General features: G+C 42.0%; 1 protein-coding gene across 2 annotated transcripts in view; it reads right to left on the reverse strand.

Annotated features, from left to right (window-relative positions):
• Positions 1 to 20192, reverse strand: part of LOC118814890 (liprin-alpha-3-like) — a 61073-nt gene that overhangs the window by 19737 nt on the left and 21144 nt on the right. For both annotated transcript variants that reach the window (XM_036580752.1, XM_036580760.1), the window contains exons 6-20: positions 19911 to 20012; positions 13386 to 13478; positions 13213 to 13265; positions 10405 to 10498; positions 9387 to 9512; positions 8924 to 9007; positions 7942 to 8073; positions 6799 to 6861; positions 6606 to 6685; positions 4935 to 5058; positions 4683 to 4834; positions 3038 to 3287; positions 730 to 863; positions 443 to 591; positions 154 to 238 (exon numbers count right to left, since the gene is read on the reverse strand). In XM_036580752.1, coding sequence (XP_036436645.1) covers positions 154 to 238; positions 443 to 591; positions 730 to 863; positions 3038 to 3287; positions 4683 to 4834; positions 4935 to 5058; positions 6606 to 6685; positions 6799 to 6861; positions 7942 to 8073; positions 8924 to 9007; positions 9387 to 9512; positions 10405 to 10498; positions 13213 to 13265; positions 13386 to 13478; positions 19911 to 20012 — 1721 coding nt within the window. The remainder of the gene's footprint in view (positions 1 to 153; positions 239 to 442; positions 592 to 729; positions 864 to 3037; positions 3288 to 4682; positions 4835 to 4934; positions 5059 to 6605; positions 6686 to 6798; positions 6862 to 7941; positions 8074 to 8923; positions 9008 to 9386; positions 9513 to 10404; positions 10499 to 13212; positions 13266 to 13385; positions 13479 to 19910; positions 20013 to 20192) is intronic.

Below are 20192 nucleotides of genomic sequence, written 5' to 3' on the forward strand. Positions count from 1 at the left end.
AATGATAAATGAGTGAGTGATGGATGAATGAATAAGTAAGTGATGAATGAATGGATGAATGAGTGATGGATGAATAGGTAAGTGATGGATGAATGAATGAGTGAGTGATGGATGAATGAGTAAGTGATGGATGAATGAGTGAGTAAATCTCACTTCTTCTTGCTGCGGCGCTCCTTCTCCAGTGTCCCCAGTTTGAGACTGAGTGGGTCGGCTGTGAGGTCATCAGAAGGTGTTGATGCTGCATATGGACACATGATTCGTTATGAACATTAAACTAGAAAATTCCACAAACATAAAAAAAATATTTTAACACAATTTTTAAAAAGCATTAATATATCAAAATAAATATGAGCAATTAGTGCATTAAATGTGCATGAATATGAAATATCAATTTCATATTTATATACCAGAATCCTGAGGTAAAAGCTTGGGTAAATCATACCTAGTGAGGCGGAGTCTCGCGCAGCTCCGCCCCCTCGGCCCTTCTCTTTTTTCCCAAACAGGCGGCCGATGGAGGATTTGATGCTTTTCCTCTTACTGGACTTGTGCAGGGAGTCGGTACTGCTGCACACGGCCGAGTCCACAGAGAGACTGAGAGAGAGAGAGAGAGAGAGAGAGAGAGAGAGAGGGAGAGAGAGAGAGAGAGAGACAATATAGTTTACATGCAGGATTAAAAATGTTCAGTTTAGCAGAAACCGAGATAGAAATAAAGCATTACTCAAACCGCACCTGCGGAAATCCCGTGGGTCATCCAGCCCCGCCCCAGGATGTGTGTGGGTCATTCTGTCCAATCGCAAAGCTCGAGGGACAGATGCGGGGGCGGAGTCTATGAGGGCAAGCGCTTTATCGTCCTCTTTCCCATTCTGTAATAAAACACATGTATATACTTCAATCAGTCTCACATAAAACACTGCTTAATCAAAGGGATCCAATTACAGTTGTGTGCAAAAGTTAAGTGAAAAGAAGTGAACACATCCTCTAAGAGAACAAAAAGGAAAGAGTACTTGTGTATTTAAATGTGCAGAAATGCGTCCTCTGTAGAAGGGGTGTTAACTTATTTACACTCAGAAAATGTACAGAAATCATGGATTTGGACCAGGGTGCACATAATATGCGTATGACTTTATAAACTTCGTAAAAATTTCTGCTTTTCTATACATTGTTCAAATATTTCACAGAATAAGCAATAATAGAACAGAGAACAGAGAAGATACAATATGACTTCATGAACCACTGTTACATTAACAAACATTGTAGTTAAGAGTTTGTTTCCTTCCCCTATAAAGTTACCATTTCAGAGATAAAGGGTGTTATTATTTTGCCACGACAGTGATGAAAAGAGTCCAGCCGTCAGCACAGATCACGGGTGCTGATTTGGGTTAAATAAGGGGGCGGGACCAGTGGAACATGTTTAATTTTGGAGAAGATTATGAAAGGTTATAGTGTTGCTCCCCACTAATGCCGTCACACTGTTGCCTCACAACAAGAAGGGCCTGGGTTTGATTCCCCGGCCGGGCGACCAGGGTCCTTTCTGAGTTTGCATGTTCTTCCCGTGTCTGTGTGGGTTTCCTCTGGGTTCTCCGATTTCCTCCCACAGTCCAAAGACATGCAGTCAGGCAGACTGAACACGCTGAATTGCCCCTAGGTGTGGATGTGTATGTGTCTGTCGGTCTGTCTGTCTGCCCTACGATGGACTAGCGACCTGTCCAGGGTATATATTGCCTTCCGCCCATTGACCGGGGGGGATAGGCTCCAGCTCCCCCCCACCCCCGCGACCCAGAAGGATAAGCGGTTTAGAAAATGTGTGTATGATTCAGTTAGCTATGTGACGTATGGAAATGCTGTGAATTTACTGAAGTGACAGTCATCAAGTAAAAATAAAAATTAGTAATAAAAATGCAAAATGAACACAGCTAATCCTCACACTGTGCTGACTATGAGGAGGAAAACCCACAGAGGCAGATCTGCACCATCTGCTGGATGCTTTTAAAGCATTTTGAACATCTATTTCTCCATAACAGATTAAAATAAAACACTGAACAGAGTGGGGTGAAACAGCCGTTTGAGATCAAACAAAAAACAGCGGCTAGGAATACAGATATTTAATTTGGGAGGACGTTGAAGTAAGAGTAATCCTGGGTGAACATGTAAATGATTAATATTTTATTTTGTTTTCATTATCATACACTTTTGTGATAAAGTACATAATGTGCTGTGGTCTCGTAACATTATGAGCACTAATATTGAACCATTTTCCGGATACGTGATCAGTTCATATTGTTAATTGATGCTATTATTATTGAGTAAAAATGTTTAATTTAAAGCACTATCTCTGCGTGGTGTGAGTAATGTGGAACGTCTTGTTTCCCATTTCGGTGCTCAGGAGGTCAGAGCTTTCACCCAGACAGCACGAGCAGAGCCTCTAATGCTTTAGCTAATGCGTGGTGAAGCACTCAGAAGTTTACGGTGCTGCTCCAAAAACAGAAACTGCAGCACATCGGCTGGTGGGCCTCTTATAATGCATTCTAAGAGACAAGCCGTGGGCCATTTAAAATCTTTCTGCGAGCTGCGTGTGGTGCAGGGGGCCGGACTTCGGACACCCCCTGCTATAGTGTTTTAGAAGCATCCGTTTACAAATCAGGCCACATTTTATTTTGATAGTCTCCTACATATTATCTACACATGCTTAAATTAGTGTCAAACTATCTGGTGAAACTACAGCTTTAGGGCTAGAGTCAGGTTTAGGATTAGGTTTAGGTTTTGGGTGGATGTTAAAATTGGAGCTTAGGGTTATATTTAAATACATTTAGGGTTACATTCGATTTAGAATTCAAATGCGTTTAAGAGACATTTAGATGCATGTTAATTAAAGACAAGGCAAACAACTACAGAGCATCTACAGCGAACTTCCACAGCCACGAAAATGACTAAAGGCACAAATAGTAACAATATTCTGGCACTTTTTATGGATGAGTTTTGTTGTTAATTAACACACACACACACACACACACACACACACACACACACTCCTGTGTACCTGTGTATCAGGCTCGCGGGCAGGTGAGGACGGGGGCAGGTGGGGGGTGGTGTGGCCGGAGCTGGGGGGTGAGGGGGAAGCCAATGTGGAGGAAGTGAGAGATGGTGGGATGAAGCCCCGCCCACTTCCCTCTCTACCTCCACCCAGAGAGGATGGAGGGAGCATGGCCTCATCCAGAACCACACTGTTCACCCTGCTCTCTAACTCCTCTGCCCTCATATCAGCACTCTCCCTCTCCTCCTGGATCAGCCTGAGAGAGAGGGAGAGAGAGAGAGGGAGACAGAGAGAGAGAGGGGGGGAGGGAGAGAGAGAGACGGAGAGAGTGGGGGAGAGAGAGAGAGAGGGAGAAGGGTTAAAGTTTGGCCATTTTTCCATTTTATATTTGTTTAAGTACTACACTGCATGTCGACAAAAGTGTAAGGTAAGGGGTGCAGAGTATGATGAATGTATGATGAGGAGTGAAAATGCTAGAGTGATGAGCATAGAATGAAATGTGTAGGGTGTAGGATGCCGGGTGTGGGGTGGAGGGTATAGGGTGAAGAGCGTAGAGTGAAGTGTAAGGTGTGTTGGGTGAAGAATAAAAGGGGAAGGGTGTAAGGTAAAGGGTGTATGGTGAAGACTGTGGGGTGAAGTTAACAGTGTAGGGTAAAGAGTGCAGGGTGAGTGGTGTGAGGTGAACAGTGTAGGATAGAGGGTATAGGCTTGAGAGTAAAGGGCAAAGAGTGAGTTGAACATTGTAGGGTGTAGGGTGAAGAGTGTAGGCTGAAGGGTGTAGGGTGAAAAGTGTAGGCTGAAGTGTGTAGGTTGAAGGGTGTAGGGTGAATAGTGTAGTCTGAAGGGTGTAGGCTGAAGGGTGTAGGCTGAAGGGTGTAGGCTGAAGGGTGTAGGGTGCTGAAGGGTGTAGGCTGAAGGGTGTAGAGTAAAGGGTGTAGACTGAAGGGTGTATGCTGAAGAGTGTAGGCTGAAGGGTGTAGAGTGAAAAGTGTATGCTGAAGGGTGTAGGGTGAATAGTGTAGTCTGAAGTGTGTAGGCTGAAGGGTGTGTGCTGAAGGGTGTAGGCTGAAGGCTGTAGGGTGAAGGGTGTAAGGTGAAAAGTGTAGGCTGAAGGGTATAGGGTCAAGAGTGTAGTTTGAAGGGTATAGGGTGAAGAGTGTAGTCTGAAGTGTGTATGCTGAAGGGTGTAGGGTGAAGAGTATAGTCTGAAGTGTGTAGGCTGAAGGGTGTAGGATGATGGGTGTAGGATGAAGAGTGTAGAGTGAAGGGTGTAGGGTGAAAAGTGTAGGCTGATGGATGTAGGCTGAAGGGTGTAGAGGGTAGGATGAAGAACATAGAGTGTAGGTTGAAGGGTGTAGGATGAGTGTAGGCTGAAAAGTGTAGTTTGAAGAATGTAGGCTGAAGGGTATAGTATGAAGAGTATAGTATGAAGGGTGTAGGATGAAGAGTGTAGGCTAAAGGGTGTAGGATGAAGAGTGTAGAGTGTAGGCAGAAGGGTGTAGGATGACGAGTGTAGGCTGAAGGGTGCAGGGTTAAGGGTGTAGGGTGTAGTGTTTAGGGTGAAGGGAGCAGGGTCAAAGGTGAAGTGTGTAGGGTAAGGGGTGTGAGGGGAACAGTGCCGGGTAAACGGTGTAGAATGTAGGTTGCTTACTTGATCTCCTTGTTGATGGCCTCCAGTTGTTCCTGAAGCATGATGGCGAGAGTCTGTACGTCCGTCTGTCCTCCAGGAGATATGAGCTCCGAACCAAACATGGCCTCTCGATCCTCCTCATCATCAGAGCAGCCTTCATCCCACCCTCCATACTGCAGTAAGAGGCAGAAAAGAAATGAATACACCACACAGTACAACAGTACCAAGTGAGAATACACTGAGGTCAAAAGGCAAACAGAGTGATGTCGTCACCTTGCGCCCACGTGTTCGGCGTGTGGGGAGGGAGCCCCCTGCTGGCAGAAACGGGAGCTCAGTTGCACTTCCATGCAGAGAACGACGGAACAAAGTGGATGGGAGAGAGGAGGCACTACCGGCCCTGACAGACAGTGAAAAAAGTGAATGTGAATGTGGAGAAAGGTAACGGTCAGAATGTTTACTGTTAATCATTTATGCCAAGTGAATGTAGTTTGGGGAGGTGATTTTGATTTGGCCCGATGTCTTGTATTTTATGGAGGCATTTCTCACCTCACTTCAGCCCTGTATTCAGTGATTAATGCTCAGAACCTTCAAATTAGCTTCCAGAGTTCAACCTCCACTCTGGTGACAGCAAGACTGATTCAAATACGGATCCAGCAGACACTGACCAACTCTGATCTGTCCAGAAGAACCACGGTGCTGTCATCATCAAGAGCTTGACAAGCTTGCAAACCCTTGCAAAATTGCTCATTTCAGACCAGCAGGCAAGAAAGACCCAACAAAAACTCTTCAGCCCCTCAGGACAGGGAGACCCACAGCCTTTAACTGTTTCTGTAACTGGCTGGGGCAAGGTGGCCAAGGTGGTCTCTACTCACAGGCCAGGTTCTTTCCAGAACTTTCCAAAAATTATTTAATATATCTATTTTAACGATATCTTCACCTAGGAGATGAACAGATTATTTAACCCACACTTAAGGGCAACCAACTGTTTCCGATCTGCCATCAAATTCTGTACACTAGCGTCAGTGCAAATGGAGCTAAGAAGCACTCGTTGCTACTTTCTATGGTGCCCTGACTGAGAATGAGTTGGTATTACAAGAGCCAGTGATGGATCCTGGTAATATCTCCATCCTGCTGGACAACCACCTATGAAAGGGCCTATAAGAGATCCCAGATAGCTCTATAGAAGTGGAATCACAGTACGAGAGGAAAACGCTGTCTATACTATAGAAAGCCCGGCCAAGCCCAGCAACTTCCACTGGCTTTGCTGAAATTCCTGGGTATCTTCAGGTCTTATCTTAAGGCCTGGGATGAGATTCAACCCATCTCTGGTGTGTTGGGAAATCCAACAGCATCACACCCAGACATTTATGGACTCTGGTACTGGAGGCAACTTTCTGGATCTCGGGTTGTCCAGACAGCTCAAGATCCTTTACAACAGTCTACACTGGCTCCTGATAATGACTTGTTCTCTTATAGACCAATGTCTAAAAACCAAAGGTCAGAAACCTTCTCCACTCTGTGAACCCTGTTTAGATCCACCAGAGAAGGTACATCCCTTGATTCTATTGTCCTGATCTCCTGATTGACACTCCTGTTCATTATTACATTGAAGCTGCCATCAGAGACTTTGACCCAACTAATGGCTCTCTAGGTAACTTCCTGAAGTATCTATATTCTATTACCAGTCTAATGGTTAGACAAACAGGACCAGGAACCCGAGAAGGCCCTGCTATGTCTAGTGTCTTATCAATTCCTCATCAGTTCTGCACTTAGTTTGAACACATCTCAGTCTACTGGACAGCTCTGAAAGCTTGCACCTCTGTGTCCAGGATCCAATCCCTATTCCAGCATATCGGTCAGGACAGTTTGACTGAATATTCATTTTATGGTCCTGTAAAGGCTGTTTATATCTTGTTCTCCATCACCATCCTGACTCCATCTTACCTCGACTGAGAGGAGCTTGGTCTGCCTTTCAGCTGATCCAGCTCCAGCTGCATACGCTCCAGCTCCGCAATCAGCTGATCCTGAGAGAGAGGAAGGAAAAGGAAATGAATGAATTAACTAAAAGAACAATAAATAAGAGATGGATATGATGGAGCACAGGAGAATGTGTTCAGTATACAAGGAGGAAAAGCACCTTGTTAGTCAGGAGATCATCCTGGATCTTCCTCATGTTGGCTAGTTCTTCAGACAGTGCATTCTGAGAGGAAGGAAAACATTGATTGTGTACATGTAATATACGCATGTCTGTTTGTGGTTCACAGCCTTGCCCCCTATTCTTTAGCACACTCTGTAGAGTGAAACTACAATGACAGAGCTTGCTTGACTGTATCTACCTAGATACTAGGAGTGTAACGGTACACAGAAGTCACAATTCAGTTCACACCGTGGTTTGGACATCACGGTTCAATGCGAATTCGGTACATTGGGAAAAAAGCAACGAAATCCCCCAAATGCATAAGGCTAGGCTTCTTTTCATTTACTTTCACCGAGTGTTGAATAGCGCCCCCATGAGGTAGCTGCTACAGCCTGTAGTGTATCAAGCAATAAAATGTAAAATGTAAATGGCAAACATACACTCATAAAAATAAAGGCAATGGGTCACAATCGGCTACAAAACTGAAAAGCATCTCTTATGTTGTAAAAGTGGAAAATGAATAGAATAATACAAAAATAAAACCTGTGTCAGAAGGAGTTATATTTAAACATTTAAAGCTTAAGCCCAAACCCTCCCAAAGAACAGACAGAGGAAAACAGCCTGGCTAGTAGGGCGGGACAGCAGGTACAGCCAGGTAGCATTTGACCACTTAGCATTTTGCCCTCCATCACTGTTGTAATTTCTTTGGGAACCTGAAATTTTCCCACACAGCTGATTTTAAAGAAGCACTCACCACAGTGTGACTGTCAGATGCCAATCAGCCTGAGCTAAGCTTAGCATGGCAACTTGCTAACAGCTTACAGCTGAAGGTTGTCAGGTGGAACTCGATCTTCGCTTATAGACTACTGGATATTCCCCGCATGACTGCATCAACCGAAATGTAACATCCGTACTGTGATGGTTCGGGACAAATACACGTACCGTTACACTCCTGCTAGACACCACAGACACAATTCTTATTGGATAATTTTCCATTGACCGTTTCAATATTAACTATTTCATTTCCAACCAAACGTCACGATAAACAAATATTACTACAGAATTCGCAGAGTTCAAATACAAGAAGAAATCATGAGACGGCCCTGAGGGTTTCCCACTGGTAAGTAGGGTGCATGTGTGTACCTTCTCCTCTAGAGCAGACATTCTTTCCTTCAGGTGAAGCTGTAGCCTCTCATTAGACTCACACAGCAGCCGGTCCACTGTGTCTGACAGACGTTTGTTATGTTCATCATTCATCTTCTCACGTTGTCTCGCCTGGAAATAAGAGTACATGCAAGGAGTCACAAAAATGGTCCAGAGGCTCGGTTCTGAAAGCACACTTAGGCTTTGTTCAAGTAAACAAGGCTTTGTAAAAGCGGCCAAAATCCGATCTTTTTCTTCATATGTGACACAAATGTGTCCGTGTGTCAGTGTGAACAGATGAACGCACTGAATCTGACATTTTCAGTTCCGATTTAAAATATTTTCATATGTGGTACTGAAATCCGATACAGATCCGACATGCAGCAATGCCACTCATTGGCCGGAATTAATGTGACTTTTACGTCAATCCAACGACGAAGCCAATCCATTCATCATAATTTCATGCTGCTGAGACTCATAAACATCTGGGCTGATGTTTCTGTACAAAAAAATTAACAGACTTATCCAAGCTGCTCTGTGTTCAAAGAGATTTAGCGGAAAACCACTGGAACTTCATGATGGCTCCTGTGATGCTGGTGAAGATGAAGCTGATCCTCCGGGAGCGACTGGCGTTCGTTGGCAGTCGTGATTGTTTACCTCTGGATGAGCCGTGAAGCAGCGTGACGCTCTGTTCTTGCGCATGTGGGTCAGTTTAGGAGCTGATCTGTTCAGACTGATGTTGCATACAGATCACAATTACAAGATAATGTGACCAGCCAAACAAAAAAACAGATTTGGTGAGAAAATCAGATTTGGGCCACTTTTACAGTGTAAACATATAAACTGTGTAAACTATGTACATTTAGTATGAACATCTCCCTATATGGAACAGTGCTAGCTAAAGCAATCCAGAGGCCAGAACTGAGCCGTATGGTGAGAGCAAGCTGGGGTTGATCTTTACAGCATCAGTTTAGTTTCTCACCCTCTGAAGCTCCTGGTTCTTCTCCTCTAGCTGGGCCTCCAGCTGCCTCAGCCTTTCCTCAAAGTTCCCATGACGTTCCTCTGCCTGAGAGAGAAAGTGTACTTGTAGTGGATTCTAAAATGAACAGTGTCGATGAAGTGAATATAATCCCCCCAATGGCTAATATAATCTCCCCTCTACATGTTAAATTTGGTGATCCAAATAAAATGAGGTATGAATTATTTTATTGATCTGCAATTGTAACTGAAATTGTCATCCAATTTCCATGAGAAAGGTCACTGAACCAAGTCTGAAATGTGCATTGTTAGCATAACAGTAAAAGCATATGTCATGTTTCAGATGATTTAACTACATAATAACATATAAATGGAGAATGAAATAGGTCCTCAAACCAACCCCTGAGGAACCTCACAGGTGACAGCAGGAATTCAAAAATGTAAATAAAGAGTTAAACGAGTTGTACTTTATTGAGAGCAGCCACTCTCTGAGCTAGTTGTGCTTCTATCTCCGGCAGTGTTTCGGCTCTCTGCTGCAGCTTCTGCTTCGCTTCGTCCAGACGCTCCTGCAGCTGCTTGTTCTTCTCCTCACTCTGTAATTCCAATCAGTCCAGTTATTCAGTCCTATCAGCAGTAATAATTCTATTAACACTTCCACAATTTGTATTTATTTTCACTTCCATGTTTATTGGTTATTATTCTGGGAAGTCTCATCTGGAGTTGGTACAAAAATACATATTAGTGACAGTATTTCAATCAAAACATCTAGAACTATTTTCACCTAAATGTTTACTGGTAATTAATTTTAGAATCCTGATTTGGAATTGGTAAAATTAGGAAATGTTTTTCTATTAATAATTTTGTTGGTAATTATTATGGGAATGCTCATTTAAAATGAGTATGTTCATGTTAATGTTCACTGGTAGTTATTCTGGGAATCTGTTTTGGAGTACAAAAATACATATACATAATAGTCCTCTTATTAATAACTCTAGAACCTGTTTGATTTTCACATTAATGTTTAGTGATAACTATTCTGAGAAGTCTCATTTGGAGTTGGTACAAAAATACACATTAGTAATAATCCTCCTATTAATAACTCTATAACTTCTATTTATTTGCACATTAATGTTTAGTGATAATTATTCTGGGAAGTCTCTTTTAGAGTTGGTACAAAAATACACGCTTTACAGAAACACACTGTGCACCACACTGTGATTATTATTCAATAAGTCAATAAAGTCTAGCTAATTAACTTACATTCTAACTTTATTTTTCAGCTGTGCACGTATTGATAAATGACCTCAACTGGGCACAACTGAGTAATTGACTTCTGAGCTTGAGATAAAACTCTGTAAGATATCATTTCTAAATGAAGACAGAATTTGTTTCTGTAGTATGAATTTATCCTGACCTGTCAGATCTGAAGGCTAAATGATGTTTCTGTAATGCGGTGCTGAATCCTGTGAGTGTGTGAGTTCTAACCTGTCTGTATAAGGACTCTTTGCTGGCGAGCTCGTTTTCCAGTTTGTCTTTAACGTCGTGTAGAGATGTGGCCTCTCGCTGAGCGTTCAGGTACCTGCAGGAGACAAACATACAAACAAATGTGCTTGAAACAACAACAACAGCATTAATGGTATACCAAGTGGCTGCTAGGGGGTTGCAAGGGGGTTGCTATGGTATCCCAGGTGGCTGCTAGGATGTTGCAAGGTGGATTCTATGGTATCCCAGGTGGCTGCATGGGGGTTGCTAGGTGGATGCTATGGTATCCCAGGTGGCTGCTAGGATGTTGCTAGGTGGATTCTATGGTATCCCAGGTGGCTGCTAGGGTGTTTCTAGGTGGATGCTATGGTATCCCAGGTGGCTGCTAGGGGGTTGCTATGGTATCCTAAGTCGTTGCTAAGGTGTTGCAAGGTGCGTGCTGGTGGTTGCTATGATATCTCACATGATTAATAGGGTGTTGATATTAGGCTTGTATAACTGTGATATAAGCTAGGAGCTTTGCTTTGCACTAATAATTATAACAAATATACCTACAACAACACAGCAAATCTGGTTGTACTGGACTTATATCACATAGGGCTGTTCCTTCATTAGCTCAGTCTCAGTTTAACGCACGTGCAGTTCACAGGGGTTTATCATGCTATTAAATTAAACCTGTCCTCTCAAACTGAGCACAGGTCTAATTGATCCCCAGCTACACTGCATGTACTATCAAATTACACCAGGATCATCAACTTACACAAAACACTGCAAATAATAATGTTTCACTATTCAAAAGTGTTTACAGCAACTTAATTCACCTTTTATTAGACAGTCGAGCTCAGAGCTCACTTTTAATAAATATTTGAAAACGCAGCTCTTTAACTCAGAGCTTCAGTAAAACTCTACGGCTCTTTGGTCTTTATCTTTTTAATTGATCGATGTCACTGATTTTAAATCAATACTCATAGTTTCTTCTATTATTGTTAAGCTTCATCACCTGACTGTAACTTGCTTTGAGCTGCCACTGCTATGAAATGTGCTCTATAAATACAAAAATTATTACTTTTATTATTATCTTTACACTGTGTAATTATTTCACAAACCTATATTGCAATATCGTCTGTCGCTATATTACATTATATTATACTGTATTATAATTTCCACACATGTAAACATTACAATACAGTTTTTCTGACGTTTTGTTCTATACTTTTAATGAAACTGATTCCGGTCCTGAAATCTAACTGGTTGAGCTGCATTCAAAGATGTAAATAATACATTTTTAATTGAAGTTATTAAAACATGATGTTGGTTAATTGTTTTCGTCCTTTTAACTAATGCTAACTGAGCTTGTGCAGGGTGTGTATCCCAGCATGCCTTGGGCACATACTGGCACTGACACTGGCAACACACTGCCACTTGGCGCGCACACACACACACACACAAACTGACCCCGCTGCCCCCCCGCTGGTCTGAACACACTGGGACTGCTGTTATGTGCCCAGTGTAGAGTTCAGTCAGTCCAGCAGGCGGCGCTGAGGAGGAGATTCAGCTCAGCATACACTGAGTTTCACAATCAGAAACAAAATAAAGTAAAACAAAATAATTAATAATATAAGATAAAGTAAAATAAGGAACATTTTCAAAAAATATAAAAAAATAATAAGACAATTTACAACACATTAAAACATTAAAAGAAGGTAAAAATGATGAAGTTCCTTAAAAATAAGTAAAAGATGTAATAACTATTAAAACGTTTCTTAAAAATAAAAAAAATAAAATATGAATAATCTACTTAAAGTAAATAGGTGATATAATTAAGTAATTAACAATTAATGCATTAATGACCTTTAATAATGACCTTTTTCTCCTTTGTCACATATGTTCACTTTCTTCAGTGGCTGTGCGCTTCATCATGACTGAGTTGGTAATGTTTTCACTGTGTCTGTTAATCTTTGTACGTTGTGTTTGTTCTGTTGTTCTCATAAGCACACATTCATAAGTGCACACTCATAAGCGCACACTCACAAGCGCACACTCATAAGTGCACACTCATAAGTGCACTCATAAGCGCACACTCACAAGCGCACACTCATAAGTGCACACTCATAAGTGCACTCATAAGCACACACTCATAAGTGCACACTCATAAGTGCACACTCATAAGTGCACTCATAAGCGCACACTCATAAGTGCACTCATAAGCACACACTCATAAGTGCACACTCATAAGCGCACACTCATAAGCGCACACTCATAAGTGCACTCATAAGCACACACTCATAAGTGCATACTCACAAGCGCACACTCATAAGTGCACTCATAAGCACACACTCATAAGCGCACACTCATAAGTGCACTCATAAGCGCACACTCATAAGTGCACACTCATAAGCGCACACTCATAAGCGCACACTCATAAGTGCACTCATAAGCACACACTCATAAGTGCATACTCATAAGTGCACTCATAAACGCACACTCATAAGTGCACACTCATAAGCGCACACTCATAAGTGCACATTCATAAGCGCACACTCATAAGCGCACATTCATAAGCGCACATTCATAAGCGCACACTCATAAGCGCACACTCATAAGCGCACATTCATAAGCGCACACTCATAAGCGCACATTCATAAGCGCACACTCATAAGCGCACACTCATAAGCGCACACTCATAAGCGCACACTCATAAGCGCACACTCATAAGCGCACACTCATAAGCGCACATTCATAAGCGCACACTAATAAATGCATATGTGTTTATAGAAATATAATCATGAAGAACAGCAGAGACTCTCTAACCTGCGCTCCAGTGTAGTGATCCTCTCCTCCATATCCTCCTTCTGACACAGAGCCTGAGAGAGAGAGAGAGAGAGAGACAGAGAGAGAGAGACAGAGAGACAGACAGAGAGAGTTAAGCACTGTGTTGGATCTTCCGGTAGATGCTGAGGCTGAGTTCTGATTGGTTAACTGACCTCTTTCACTTCCCTCTGGAGTTTCTGATTTCCTTCTTCAGATTTGATTAGTTCCCTCCTGGCAGTGGCCAACTGCTCCTCAATCTCCCCCACCTAATCAATTAATCAATCAATCAATCAAAACATCCATCCATCCATCCATCAATCAATTGAGCAATTAGCAATCAATGCATAAATCAATCAATAGGTAATTTGGTCATTCAACTGATTCTTTAATCAATCAATCAATCATTAAATTAATCAATGTATTAACAATCAGTTGGGCAAATATCAAAACAATAAATCGACCAATCAACCAATAATTAGTCAGTCAGTCCATCATCAATCAACCAAACCTATCAATCAAGTAATCAGCCAGCTAATCAATTAATCAGTCAACAATCAATTAATGAATCAGTCAATAAATCAACTAGCTAATGAACCAACAAATCAATTAGATAATAAATTAGACAGTCAAACAGTTATTGAATCAAACAATCAGTAAATTAACAATCAATCCGATTGATCGACTGAATTAGTCAATTAAGCAGTCAATTAATCCATTGCTAATTTAATCAGTCAAACAATTAATCAATCAAACAATCAATCAATGAACCAATAATTAAGAAGTCTTTCGATCAGTCAGTCAGTCAATCAATCAATCAATCAATCATTATCTTACTGTGGATTAAGTTGGGTCCTTTGATTTAAAGCGATACCCCCCCCTCCCTCCGTTTATCACGGATGAACTCACTAATATAGAACTGTCTATGTTAAGCTCTTGTTAAACACCCCATTAAGACACCGATCACACTCATCACTGATGTTCTAATACTTCACAGTACAGCACAATTAAAATTACATATGAGTGTATGTCTCCCTCTGGTGGCAGAAACTGGAATGAACAAAAGCAAACTTGTTCTGTAAATGAATCTACTGTCACTGTGTGGCCCTCTTGTCTACTTCACGCTGTTGTTTCTGTGAACAGAAATGATTTAAACGCGATTTACTCCACAATGATGGAAATCAACAGGAACTGTGGGAAAATCATTCACTATCATCAAACTGTCCATGTAAATGTTTCTTTAAAGGGTCCATATTGTGGAAAACTGAATTTTCTTTTTTAATTTTAATAAAATTGTTTAATTTAGTATGTAAACATTCTTAAACTGCCTACAGCACTTCAGCCCCACCATTCAGTCTACAGCAGTTTAGCTCCACCATTCAGCTACAGCAGTTTAGCTCCACCATACAGCTACAGCAGTTTAGCCCCACCCATTCAGTCTACAGCAGTTTAGCCCCACCATTCAGCTACAGCAGTTTAGCTCCACCATTCAGTCTACAGCAGTTTAGCTCCACCATTCAGCTACAGCAGTTTAGCCCCACCATTCAGCTACAGCAGTTTAGCCCCACCATTCAGCTACAGCAGTTTAGCTCCACCATTCAGCTACAGCAGTTTAGCCCCACCCATTCAGCTACAGCAGTTTAGCTCCACCATTCAGCTACAGCAGTTTAGCCCCACCATTCAGCTACAGCAGTTTAGCTCCACCATTCAGCTACAGCAGTTTAGCCCCACCATTCAGCTACAGCAGTTTAGCTCCACCATTCAGCTACAGCAGTTTAGCCCCACCCATTCAGCTACAGCAGTTTAGCTCCACCATTCAGTCTACAGCAGTTTAGCTCCACCATTCAGCTACAGCAGTTTAGCCCCACCATTCAGCTACAGAAGTTTAGCCCCACCATTCAGCTACAGCAGTTTAGCTCCACCATTCAGTCTACAGCAGTTTAGCCCCACCATTCAGCTACAGCAGTTTAGCTCCACCATTCAGTCTACAGCAGTTTAGCTCCACCATTCAGCTACAGCAGTTTAGCTCCACCATTCAGCTACAGCAGTTTAGCCCCACCCATTCAGTCTACAGCAGTTTAGCCCCACCATTCAGCTACAGCAGTTTAGCTCCACCATTCAGCTACAGCAGTTTAGCCCCACCCGTTCAGTCTACAGCAGTTTAGCTCCACCATTCAGTCTACAGCAGTTTAGCCCCACCATTCCGCTACAGCAGTTTAGCTCCACCATTCAGCTACAGCAGTTTAGCCCCACCCGTTCAGTCTACAGCAGTTTAGCTCCACCATTCAGCTACAGCAGTTTAGCTCCACCATTCAGTCTACAGCAGTTTAGCTCCACCATTCAGCTACAGCAGTTTAGCCCCACCATTCAGCTACAGCAGTTTAGCTCCACCATTCAGTCTACAGCGGTTTAGCTCCACCATTCAGCTACAGCAGTTTAGCCCCACCATTCAGCTACAGCAGTTTAGCTCCACCATTCAGCTACAGCGGTTTAGCTCCACCATTCAGCTACAGCAGTTTAGCCCCACCAATCAACTACAGCAGTTTAGCTCCACCATTCAGTCTACAGCAGTTTAGGTCCACCATTCAGTCTACAGCAGTTTAGCTCCACCATTCAGTCTACAGCAGTTTAGCTCCACCATTCAGTCTACAGCAGTTTAGCCCCACCATTCAGCTACAGCAGTTTAGCTCCACCATTCAGTCTACAGCAGTTTAGCCCCACCATTCAGTCTACAGCAGTTTAGCTCCACCATTCAGCTACAGCAGTTTAGCTCCACCATTCAGTCTACAGCAGTTTAGCTCCACCATTCAGTCTACAGCAGTTTAGCTCCACCATTCAGTCTACAGCAGTTTAGCTCCACCATTCAGCTACAGCAGTTTAGCTCCACCATTCAGTCTACAGCAGTTTAGCTCCACCATTCAGTCTACAGCAGTTTAGCCCCACCATTCAGCTACAGCAGTTTAGCTCCACCATTCAGTCTACAGCAGTTTAGCCCCACCATTCAGTCTACAGCAGTTTAGCTCCACCATTCAGCTACAGCAGTTTAGCTCCACCATTCAGTCTACAGCAGTTTAGCTCCACCATTCAGTCTACAGCAGTTTAGCTCCACCCGTTCAGCCTGAATTATTACATTATGATGTTGGTACATAAAACCACACCTAGGCTATAAATGAACCTCTGAGTGTAAAAATGAAAACGTTAGAAAAACGCAGGGTATGGGCTCTTTAAATTAGAGCGGCGTGGTGCTCAGCATGGTGAAGGATTTCACACGGTTTAAGGAAATGAACCACACACACACCACCTGCCCAACGTTTATGAACACACCTCAACACCACTCGACCGCTCACTTACATCTCGTTAAGACGCTCCGTTAAAACTCCTCATTATAGCTAATTACAGCACCAGTCAAAAGTTTGGACACAATTATTCATAAATGTGGTTTTCTTCATTTTTAAACTATTTTATATTCTTCACAGCAGCTCCACTAGTGTCCTTATGGGAATGTACAGTGTTGTTATGCTAATGGGGTTGTGTTATTAGATTTGATCCCAATTAGATATTAAACACAGGTGTGTGAAGCCTGTAAAAGGCAGACAGGCAACATATTCTGTATCGTATATGGAGTTTCAGAGTGGCTCATTCAGGTAAGCAGTAGTGACACACCAGTTCATGTGATTTGATCCGTGTTTACTGGATTAAATTCTTCTTAAGGTGTTACTGTTTCCTATCCGGTGTTGACCAGAGGAGGATGAGTTCCCCTTTTGAGTCTTGATTCCTCTCGAGGTTTCTTCCTGTTGCTCGTAGGGAGCATTGGTGACGCTCATGGGGGCTTGGACCCGTATTTGTAATTTTTTTATTTATTTTTTTTCTGTAAAACTGCTATAAGACAACATGTAAAAAGTGCTATATAAATAAACTTTGACTTGACTTTGACTCCCTCACCTCTCGTGTAGTGGCTGCAGCCTGAGGTCACTTAGTCCAGTTTATGGTCAAAGGAGCAACATCAGACTGTAATGAGTTAATGAGTTAACGGGGAAAAGAGAGCGGAAGGAAAAGCCAGTCTCTTGGAGTTAGCTGTTAGAATAGCATGGAGACGAGCCGGCTCTCCGTGTGCTCCACCTAAGGTGCTCCTCGCTTGGCCAGCTGCTTCAGGTGACGCTGCGGTCTTTTATTTATATTTACTGAATTCCATCAGCGTCTGACGCTCGGAGATTAAAGCTCGAGTGTGAGAGACGCTCATATGAGACTAAAGGCTACACACTCGCCTTTATCTCGTTTGGGTTAGAGAGACACACTGACATCTGACTGTTTATCGATCATCTCTGTTTTTACTGTTTCAACCAATAATAATATTTTAGACTCACTTCAGCTGTTAAATACGGTTCTTATTAAAGGTGAATGGACGTCCAGAATAATACGTCACTGTGAGTCTACAAGAAAGGTTTACTTAAGGCATCCAAAATGGTTTAATTTGAAAGATATACACATAAATAATCTATACTGTGATATATTTATCGAAACTGTCATTAATCTTAATTATACCGTGATATAAATTTATGCCCATACCGCCCTCTACTTCTGGAAAGGGTCTGAATTTAAAGCCTGTTTCTGAATATTTTAGCATACTGAAGCAGCCTGCTAGCCTGTTAGCTCTTTGGTACCACACTGCAAAAAAGGGCCTTGGCAAATGAAATGAACTTAAATCTAGTTGATATATCTAACATAACTAAATTTGAGATTATAATTAATTATAAGTATTATTATAAGATTATAACTTATTTATAGACATTTTTACTTGTTTTAAGTGATTTTATTATCTGTGTTGGCAGTTTTGCTTGTTGTGAGAAATGTGCTTGAAACAATAAAAAAATCAGCCTATATAGTGAGACAATCTGACTTACTGAAGTCACCTAGAATAAGTAAAAAATGTCTATAAATAAGTTCAGTAATCTTATAATAAGCTCCCAGGGATCTTAAAATTAGATATGCTATATATAGCAACTAGATTTACATTAATTTCACTTGTCAAGAGACCATTTTTGCAGTGCAGTTCATGCAGATATATCAATTTGAGGTCAGTGCAGTTCATTTTGTCTAATGGTGTTTCAGTTTTAATGAATTAGTTCAGTGTTGCAGCAGCAGAGTGGAGAAGAGGTGAGAGAGGAGTTGAACACAAAAGCAGCTGAGAGGACAGGAGAGCATTAGAAAGAGCAGAGGAGGAGAGAGCTGGCAGGAAGGGACAGAGAGAGACAGACTGATGTAATATGCATTAGGGTTTTGATTTATAAGGGTACACCAGCAGATACTTAAGCAATAGAACACAGAGGGAGTGTGTTATCATGAAAGAACATCGCGGCTGTGATTTGGTCGCCGTAGATCATCACAGCCGTGATGTTATTGGCGATAACACACTGCTCGAGTGTTCTATTGCTTTAATACAACAGTTAAATAAATAAAGTAATAAATTAATAAACTGGGCCGTGAACGCGGCGTTTAATATGTTTTAATGTTCGCAGTTCCTTCACCGAATTATAGTTCCTTAACAAGCAGCTTGTTGCTACGTCAGAGTAACGAGCTCCGCCCACTCGCTGCACAGCCGGCAGTTCGTTCTCCAGCTCCACACAGACCAACTGACCGTTTGGTAATTTAGTGTCGTCTCATCTTCAGAGTCTGACCAAATCGGCTGTCGGTCAAATGTGATGTTAAAAGTGTCCATTTTCTGTTTGTGGCAAAGTAAGAAGTAAAAACGTTCAGATGGCTTGAGCATCTCCTACAGCTGTCACAGTCGTTGCTTAGCAACGGCGTCTCAACGGAGTGATACAGTGTTTGTGAAAAAAACCTGTGATGTTATGGTGAAATAACAGCACAGTTAGAACGCTTCTCGACCAATCAGCTTGCGTGGCCGGAACTAACTGTTGTATAAAGATAGATTTATTTTGATTCACCTGATTATTATACATGCAGTTCATTCTTTTGGTAACATTTTACTGTAGGGTGCTGTTCATAAGGCTACACGAGACCCTCATAAGCTTGTCATAATAACTGACATAACCCCACATAAGTGCTTATTCCAACAGGCGTCATTCGCTATGAAGGTTACATTTGCCAACTTTGATCAAAAGTTAACTAAAGTAGCCTTCATGACAGATGACGCCTGTTGAAATAAGCATTTATAAACAGTTATATAGGGTTATGTCAGTTGCCATGACAAGCTTATGTAGGTGTCATGTAGCCTTATGAACAGCACCCTACAGTAAAGTGTTACCACCATTTTTCAAGCTTAAATTTTTTTGGGTGACAAATAAATCATGCAAAAATATTGTTACAATACTACTATACTAATGTACAGTACAGTACATTTTCATGATACACAATATTCATCACGATATTTAATTTTTCTGAGAGTTAGAATGGACAAAATAGAGCCTGTAGTGACTCAAACTGCACTGCACCTAATCCACTTAAACAGACCTAATTATGCTCACTTTGTAATGAAACATGTAGTTAGTTTGTTTAGTGAGTGTCCTTTAATTACTGATTATATCTATGATGCACTCAGCAAAGCACACTGTGACATATTTATCACAGTAACGCTAAAATATTGTCATATTGCCCACTTACAAGTTCTTAGTGTTCTGTGTTTGTTTTTTGCTGAACTATCTGTTTAATGTCTTTCTAATCTGTGTTTCTGATTGGCCCACCTGGCGGCACATGATGGCGAGTCTCTCCTTCAGCTGAGCGAGTTCAGCCCTCTGTCTCTCTCTCTCTCCATCGTCCTGCAGGGCGGCGCCGTTAGACAGGCGCTGGTGGGGGGCGGTGAAAGGCGGAGAGGAAACGAACAGAAAGAGAAGATAAATACAGCAGAATAACAGAACACCACACTCACTGCAGGAGCATTTACAGAACAAAGACTTCTGATGAGAGGGGAGAACACATACTAGCTGTTGGAATACGGCGGGGAGGATTTGATTGCATTCAGCCAC

The sequence above is a fragment of the Colossoma macropomum genome, unplaced genomic scaffold (genome assembly GCF_904425465.1).
Source record: "Colossoma macropomum unplaced genomic scaffold, Colossoma_macropomum, whole genome shotgun sequence".
Taxonomy (NCBI): domain Eukaryota; kingdom Metazoa; phylum Chordata; class Actinopteri; order Characiformes; family Serrasalmidae; genus Colossoma; species Colossoma macropomum.